The sequence below is a fragment of the Sinocyclocheilus grahami genome, unplaced genomic scaffold (assembly GCF_001515645.1).
Source record: "Sinocyclocheilus grahami isolate Dianchi unplaced genomic scaffold, SAMN03320097.WGS_v1.1 scaffold36.1, whole genome shotgun sequence".
NCBI classification, from domain to species: Eukaryota; Metazoa; Chordata; class Actinopteri; order Cypriniformes; family Cyprinidae; genus Sinocyclocheilus; species Sinocyclocheilus grahami.
Genome location: NW_015505215.1, coordinates 711,061 through 720,459, shown reverse-complemented (window position 1 = coordinate 720,459; position 9,399 = coordinate 711,061). Strand labels below are relative to the sequence as shown.

Genomic DNA, 9,399 nt, shown 5'->3' with positions numbered 1-9,399 from the left:
ACTTGCCACTGTCATTTCATTTTATATCGCATCCTGCATATAGTTAAAAGGCAAGCATATTCGCCATAATTCCTATCCGCTTTGTGTTGAAACAGTTTCAGGAAGTGCGTCCGTGGTTATTTTTTGGGAAGGTTGCGCTTGCACGTACACAGTGAAAACATTTTGACGCTCACTTAATATTTCATCAGCAGTGTTGGGGAAAGTTACTTTTAAAAGTAATGCATTGCAATATTGCGTTACTCCACAACAAAGTAACTAATTACGTTACTTAGTTACTTTTTATGGAAAGTAATGCGTTGCGTTACTTTTCCTTTAAATAGCATGACAGAAATTCAAAATCTTTGGAATGAATTGAGATGACAGGAAAAATGCATGTTTATACATTTATATCACAATCAGCTGTGGCACTACGATGCTCAATGGTTTCCCCTTATCTTGTGCAGCTTTGAGGCTGAACTGCTCCAGGCTGTTTCTTGCTTTGCTCTCTACTGCCTCTGTATCGCTCGAGAGGAGTGGAGCGCGAGCGGGGTAATGCGTGCACAGACAAGTGCGTTCAACTCCTCTAGAATTCCTCCAGGAGAAATGAAATGCACATTTATCCAAGCGCCTAAACCGCGATATTTCTCAAATGTTGCTCTCTACATTCTCTAGTTTCTTTGCTCAGAATTGTCCTTTTGACCCGCCTTCCATCTAAAAGACATGCAACTTTGGCAGCGCTTGGCAACCAGGTAGTGGACAGCTGTACAGTAGCATGCAGTTTCTAGCAAACAGTATTCCCTGGATCTTCGCTGAGTCAATCCATGGCCCCTTCGTTTGTGGATGTATATTCAGATGGTCTGACTAACGCCTAAGTGGAGGAAACACGCAGAAGGGCGAGGGAGAATGGCTTCGAAAGAGCGACTGTACGAGCTGTGGATGTTATATTACACTAAGGTGAGTCATGAGCGGGCGATCGCGCGAGCCACTCGACACCTGTTGGCTTCGGAGTTTATGTTGTCGCAAACTTGCCACTGTCACAGAGAATATAATGTGTTATCTAATTTTTTTATTTTAAATCTTTAATTACAACGCCGAGGTACTTTAACTACATACTTGAATTGTTTCGAGTTTTTTTTTTGTATGCTGAAATGCTTTGGATTTACTTGTGAATTAGCTATGTCCGATTCGCGAACGAATCGTTCTTTTGAGTCGCTTTGCTGAGCAGGTCTCTCGTCAACAATTCACTGACTAGAGAATAGAGAATTGTATGTTTACAGTTTGGGAGTTGACAGTTTTATCATCAGTTTTATGACTTTTATTTTTATGAGCTGAAAGTGGTTGTAAAGTGAACTGGGGCCCATGAAATTGCAATGCAAACTTTTAATAATGCTTAATCAAAAAGCAAAGAAAAAATAAATAAAAGAAAAACAGTATCCGAATGTGCAGTGTTAATATTTTCCATATTCATTTCTAACCTGTATTTTAATTTGTGTTTTAGGGTTACAATGTCTCTAAACCTAACGGATAATGTCCTGCTCCTCAGACCACTGATGTTTTTACTTTTTTAACTACATTGTTATCATCATTAATATGTGTGTACCTATGGATTTTTATTTTCTGAGACATTTAGAATATGTAATATGCCATGCAAGGATGTCTGGGGCCACTTGATTATGTCATGAAGAATCACTGAATCATTTTTTTAGCCGTTTGAAAGAAACTATTCTGGAATAACCTGATTCACAGAAATGATTCGAGCTTCCCATCACTATGAATGGGAAATAAATGGACATTCCACATTAAGGATGGTTATACTGACAACACCCTCTGGCGGACTGGTGCATACAAAGGCCACACTGCACTCTTGCACATTTTTGAGAGCAATTATCAGTCGGGCATCCATGTATTCCATCTGAAACTCTGTCATTATGGCCACTTCACTGGTCAGCAGCTGAAGTCAGCTGTAATGCCTCACTATTGCAAGTGTTCTTTATGAATGGCTACCATGGTAACCAAAACAGCAGGTGCAGGATACAAGAAACACCAGGGGTCACCATAGAGAAATGTTTTAATTTGGCACCCACACTCTTTAAAAAATATAGTTAGCAGATTGCATGGAAAATAAGCTTTGTGAATTATTCAAAAGTGTTCCAGTCTGGACTTGCTGGTCTTGGCACAAAGTTCTCCAGATAGCTGGCAGTGTTTCTCTAGATCTCATCCATTTTATAATCTAAAAAGGAACCCTTTGTCATTTTATTCCCATTTATTAATAACTTCACACGTACAGCTAACAGGGATCCATACCATGGATGGACTTGTTCCACTGACTTGTTGCAGCAGGCGTATGGGTCTGCCTTTTCCCACAGTTACACGGATATAAATGTGATTTTCTGTGAAACAAGGATAAAAGGCGTAATGTATGTGATTTTTGCACACCCATATTTATGAATTAGTTTCCCCTTGCATGGTTGACAGCACAATGCTTTCCAGTGTTTTGAATCTTGTTTGAAACACCCATTTTAATGCCTCTGCTGGCTACTGTCTGCTGCGATTTTAAATGGATAAGGTTGAAAATTTGCTTGTTTTTCTCTGGGCTCCTGAGGCCTTGCTCTATTTTAAACTCATTTAAAGCTCTCCTCAGCTATTATGCAAGTCATTTGACCGTAGAATGAGTCCTATGTCCTTCCAATGTAATGAGGTCTCATGGAAAGATTGTCAATTTTATTACATTTTATTTTAATTTTGTATCATAATTGCAATTACATGTTATTTTAGAATCTGGTTACAGGCATAACATGTTTTCTCAAGATGTTAGCTTGAAGTCAGCATACATTAAAATTCACCCTATTTATTTTTTTTAATTTGTTACACTTGGATGTACATCACTGTACAGTAGGGATGTGCTGTACGACTAATTTCACTGCCATTTAAATAGAAAATTTGTAACCAACTAGTTGTCTAATCTAAAATTAAGAAAATGTCAGAAGACAATTGTATTGTGTGATCCATTTGAAACACTAAAACTATGATTCAACATGTCAAATAATCCCAGATATCTTATTATGCAACTTGATCTTATTTTCTATCAAGCGGATAAAATTTACAACACTGACAGCAACAAAAACAGCAGATGGGTTGAATGACAATGCAAATTCACTCTCTGACAGTAGGTGGCGCTTTTGGACAAGCAAAAATACAGTGGTTACCATGGTTGCCCCTCTAAACAAAGCAGTGCTGTGCTTATAAACACAATTTTATTAAGCGTTATAGGGAGATAACATGAAAAAATGTCAACAAAACTTTTCAAAATAGTTATTTTTAAATAATAATTATTTTTAAAACATAAAATAATATACTAGTTGAGTCAGTGTCGACCATCAGCTGCACATCCTAGTCTTGCACATCCTTACTGTACATAAGAAAATAAAAATCTGCCGCTACATTTTCATTGTGAATTTAAAGATGTATTTAGTAATATTTTATTTCTGGCACTGGCTAGTTTGGTAGTCATCTTGGACTTCTTGACACCTAGTGATGTGGATGTAGCTTAACACAAAAGCAAAGGTTTGCCATTGTAGAAATGCGCCATTTGCAGTCAGACATGATTAATGTATTCTGTGAGCAAATGTGCTCAGTTAGGGGAAGGCTACCAAGACTAGTATTTGGCTGGTCATGTGATCTTAAGATGGCTGCCCCCATAAGTGACCCTCTCCATGTAGAATAAAAACAGTTATGGCAGGAGTCTTCATCACATGTGAGTCTGTACATGACTTTAAACATATTGTACATTAATTTCTTTAAGTGTAAAACCTTTTTAATGAGACAAAAATCAAAGAGCTCACTGCTAAACAAGCGTTTAATGTTTTCAGTGGCTGAATACTTCGTCCCCATCAGAGGCAGCTGTACGCAATCGCAGAAGAACAGCAAAGTTTAACGTCATGACATTCCGGTGATCTTGCTGTATTGTAAAAATGTGCCAGCTATATTTTCTTTTGGCTGCGAGAGCAACGCTGCCTTTCTGTCAGACCACTTCCTCTTGAGTGTGCTTTTCAGAGGACAACATCGATGTGATAAAACCACTTCCTGTCATGGTTGCTACCATTTGTAACCTCCCTGAAAAACCTGTTTGTCAGTTGGCAAACACATGGTACACATCATCACCCCAATTCAGCTGAAGACCGATTGAGGAAGAGGTTTTGGAAAATAACAAGCTTGTGTTTATGTGTTGTGATTTTTGTGAGTTTGAGGGTTGACACATTCTGTGAGCATCTGATATGTGGAGGGCCTTCATGCAGGATGGTGTGCAAATGAGCTTGAGTTGGTTGTCTAAATCTATATTTGAAATAGCCTCAATGAAAGCAACAGTCCACGCAAATATTGTCATTTATGTACCTCAGTGTCATGATTTTGTTTTTTTGTTTTTTCATGAAAAACAAAAGGAGGTTCTGGAGCCTCTAGTTTCCACACTGGTTGATTTATACTGCCAAGCTCCAAAAAAGAACAACAAAAAAATATCATCAATGGTGTTGAGATGAGGATGAGGGTGAGTAAATGATGACAACATTGACAGAACATCATTGAATTTTTCACCAATTCTAAGAAATTGTCATCAACATGAAGTGACAGACTTGCTGGATGCCCTCATGGTTACGCAATCATACATATTACATTATAATACAACTATTTATCAGTTATTTGTTGCTCCTTTTCGTTCCTCTTAGGAGGAAACTAACTTGTGTTTTAACAGACAACAAACCTGCCTGTTAAACTGAATAGATTTTAGAGTAATGTCACAATAGGCGGAGAGTCCTTGTGTAGGCAGCGGTGAAAAAACATCAACTCAATTCTTTAAACTGCCGTTGTGTACCTTTGTCATGTACCTGTAAGTCAAGTCAAGTTTTTTTAGATTTATGTCACGTTTAAGACAAATGCTTGTGTACAGGTGCCTTTATTTGACCATAATCTTGTGTGAATGCCAGTGTTTCGCATGTAAGGCTCTTAAAAGCATTTTCAGCTCTTGCTTTATCTTCCCCTTGCTTTATATTCTGTGGCTTAAAGGTATAGCAAATCTCTCTGTTGGATCTAGTTCAATGCTTTAATAGATGCCTAACGCTATTCAGCAGGGCTTTGCCTTTCCAGAGCACTTGTTCGTTGTCAGAAAAGTTGGAAAAACGAATTTAACATTCACATTTAAAAATGAAAGTTCTTTATTGGCATTGATGGTTCCATGAAAAACCTTTAACTTCCGTGGAAAATTACAATTTCACAAAATGTCCTTTATAGTGGAAAAAGGTTCTTTAGATTATCCAGATGTTCTTCACACTAGACAAAATGGGTCTTTTAAGAACTGATCACTGAAAGGTTATTTGGCATCACTGTGAAAATCCACCTTTTGGAGAGAAGGTGCTTGATGCAGAGCCATTGATTGTAGCTGGACATCCAGCTCCTCTTCGATATAATGGGTGGAGCTTGAAGTTCCAACCACACTCTAACCCTAAACAATAACCCTGTCCCTAAACATAACTAGATAAAGTTCCACCCATTAGGTCCACAGAGGTGGAGCTGGACTAGATCAATCTCCACCCATTTGACCAATTTGGCTCTGCAGCGAGTACCACTTTTGCTGCTTTTGGAGCCTTTTTTAAGAGTATTGTGTGATCCGGCTATCCACTTAAATGTATGCAGTCAATTTTTATCCTGAGACATCTGATTGATTATTCTAAAGGTTCATTCAATGTCTAAACATTGTAGAGTTTAGCTGATATATTGGATTGCCTGTGTTTTTCTTCAGAATATTTGATATTAGACAGGTATTTTCTGTCACAACTTCAGCCTCTGTGGCTCCCTCCGATCACCACCAGAGGGAACCATCACCGGCGTACTGAGCGACCCTTTTGGACTCCAATTCCCACAATGCCCCATGCCAGAGACTAATCAGCTGCACAGGTGTTTCCTATTGTCCGGTCTATTTAAACTGTGCCTTCCCTGCTCTCGTTACAAAGTCTTGTTTTGCGTTGCAGACATTTCTGAGTGGTTTCCCTGTGTTGATTATCTGTTGATTACCTGGGCTGTTTACGATTGCTTGCTGCCTACCTCTTTGGACCCTGCCTGCCTTGTTGATTCATGCTCTTGTTTGTCTGCCGCCTGCCTCGACCCTGATCATGAACACTGTTTACGGTTCTGCCCAGCCTTCGTTGTGTCTAACACCAGTTACTGATCTATGCCTGTATGACCTGCCTTGTGCACTAATAAAGCTGCACATGGATCCTAACGCCACAGCTTCTGTTACATTTGCCATCTTTGATATATGCTACACTATGTTTTAGCACTGGATGCCTATTTAGTCATTCATTTGTACATAACTGACCAATTGTTCATCCCAACCATACTTTGTGTCCAAAAAGAAGAATATCTAAATATACCAAGAATATCTAAATATAATATTTTGAGAAAAATATCTACAATGTTTATTTATTCATTCATTTCTTTCTTTCTTTCTTTATTAGATTTTTTTTAAAAACATTCATTACCTCATTATCTTTTAAATGGATTTTTATCTTCACTTGACTAAGCTTGCAGACAGTTGACTAAACCTTTGGGTGTTTACAAAGTTGTACTGCATACTTATCACTTTGCTGAGGCCTAAGGTCACTTACTGCCCAGTTTTGAAGAAAGAAACATCTTCATAAGTAGAGCATATACATAGCAGTTAGCAATGCGCTTATCTGCCAAAATCCGCTCTTGCTAAGTTATAGTAACATTTTTATCAGCAATAATCTTTTTAGAAAACCCAATTACAGTCCATGATAGACCACCTAAATGATTTCCATCAAGGTCTGAGTATTGGGCGGGCATGAGAATGAATCTGCGCTGTCAAACCCAAAGAGCTACAACATGTACTTTGATCAGATTAATCAAAAATATATTTTAAAAAGGTGGCTATTTCCTGATTTTGTAATGCATTTTATGACTGTCACATATTTTGTTTGAGTCATTGACACAGCTGCTTGACTTCACATCACCTGCTTAAAGAGGCAGAGGTTGTGCACAAACAGACTGTCTGGATAAACCAGAAGGTTGTGATCTAAGCTTTGACTTCAGGCTTTTGCATTGATGTGCCGATGCTATTGTTTTTGTACAATGGCTTTGTTTTTATGTTGTAAGGTGTTCTGTGTTACTAAACTGCATGTTTAACTGGAGATCATGTAGAACTCATTCTGTAGTTGTAAATCTGTGAATGTAGATTTAGTACTTGTTTGCTTATAATTGCACTGAGTTATAGGCTGTTCAACAAAATAAAAACAGGAGAGTTCCAATACCTAGTAGGTTACATAACTAGACACCATTTTACTTTGGCTTTATAGGCTGCTTTTGACTCAAATCTAAGGCTAAATCTGATCTCAAAATGCATTACTTAGGGCTGCATGATTTGGGCATAAGAATTGAGAATGAGATTTAAAATGCTGTTTAAAAAATTGGATTTGCTGTGCTTGTTTTGTAGGGCAGCAAATTTTGACCAGAATTTTGTGATGATCAATATGAGTAAATAATAATAATAATAGCCATATTGATATATACATCACAAAGTGTTGGCCAAATTTAAATCAAATATTATTACTACATACAAAAAAAAACAACAACTAAAAAACGAAGTAAGCAATATTACTACTGTAATATTTCATTGTAAAAAATAACAATTGCATATTTATAATAATAACAACAACATTTATTTATTTTGACATTACCTCTGTAAAGTTACACATTGAGAAGTACTTCAAATGAAAAGATGTTTCGGTGCATATTGCTTTCCCAAATGCATATTAAAGTGCCCCAAACTCACACCAGATGCAGATGCAGCGTTTGTGTGGCTTAGCATTTACTGTGAATCAAGTGATTTTGAGACGCTGCCTGCAAACACTGGTGGATAATGAAACACCAGCAGATAATGCTCATGTGTAAGAATACAGTGCTGCGCTTCACTCTGAAACATGTAGCACATAGATTTATTTGATATTTTATTTGATTGTGCAGCCCTAGTATTATAGGATAACGTCCTAGTATTTGGAAGGTAATATGACTTTGGTTTTGGAAGTGAAACTACAACTATTCTCTTAACTGCAACCAGGATTCCTTTGTGGTTGTAGAGATGTAACAATTGTTGCTGTTTAATTTTGCCATTGATGTGTATAGTATCATATTTATGTATATGACATTTTTATTTTACTTAAGGCATTTTAATACGGGCAGTGCAACATTTAGCTGAACATTGACTTATTTTTGTCACATTTTCAGTTTTTCACAAAAATTATTAAATTATTTATTAATAAATAATTGGCAGGCCCATTGAAGACCAGTTCAGTATAGGTAGCAAGAGGTGCTGTAACGTTTTCAATGCTGCAGGGAAATCCACTCTGTCTTTTAGAGAAAGACTGTAAAAAGCCCCAGGTGGAGGGATAATTCCAGCATAATGCTGTCAAGGAGCTTCAGTACTTTCCGAGACTTACCCATGGGACTGTTTTAACTACATTTAGCCCTCTTTGACTCATTTAGCAGCTCCAATCATCTGGAAGAAGGCTAATCAGGAACGGTAAACACATTACTACTTTGTTCTATGGTATGTCATGAAGCTATTTATTTATTCTAATTAAGAGGAAGTTATCATTTCCTTCTTTTACATTGATGTTTCACAGACGTTATTCTGTTTGCTTGTGTTGTGGGTGAGGCTAGTAGCCATTGGTGAAGATGTGGGCTGTTTGTATGGAAACTGGTTGAGCCTTTTTAATTTGGCTAGGTGTGTATAAAGTTAATTTGTCTTAAATAATCGTGAAAAAAATTTTTAATCTTAAAGCATTTTGAATGTTTCTTGCCTCTTGAAGAATATTTGAGGATTTTCACATGTATCCTGAGGCCTGTGTTTACTGACATTGAGAATAATTAATAGAAACCCGGAGAAAAAACTCTCTTTGTGTCCACTGAGCAGCTGCGAGCTCTCGGAGCCGCCAGGAATCTCAAACAGAATGGCTCATCTGTGATTTGCCATCTTCAGAGAACACCACTTAAAGGGTTAGTTCACCCAAAAATGAAAATTAGCCCATAAATTACTCGCCCTCAAGTCATCCTAGGTGTATATGACTTTCTTCTTTCAGATGAATCCAGTCGGAGTTATATTAAAAATTGTCTTTGATCTTTCAAGCTGTTTCATGGCACGGGTTTTGCATGCATCAGTCCAAAAGCAGTTAAATAAAATGCGCCCATCCATAAAAAAAAAAGTTTCTACTGCTTCCAGTGTACAACAGTGAGCACAAGCTACATTAAAGTGATTATTACGTTTTGAATATGGATATTTTTCTTACAAAAACGCATCGATTCACTACAGAAGGCCTTTGTTCACCCCCCGGAGCCGTGTGAGACACTTTTTTT

The 9,399-nt window shown here is 37.4% G+C and overlaps 1 protein-coding gene across 1 annotated transcript in view; it reads left to right on the top strand.

Moving 5' to 3' along the window:
• Nucleotides 1–504: 504 nt before the first annotated feature.
• Nucleotides 505–9,399, top strand: part of LOC107581539 (neurobeachin-like protein 2) — a 92,524-nt gene continuing 83,629 nt past the window's right edge. Inside the window, 1 exon segment of the mRNA XM_016267114.1 lies at nt 505–933. Within this exon segment, the coding sequence (XP_016122600.1) occupies nt 883–933 (51 nt within the window). The 5' untranslated portion in view covers nt 505–882.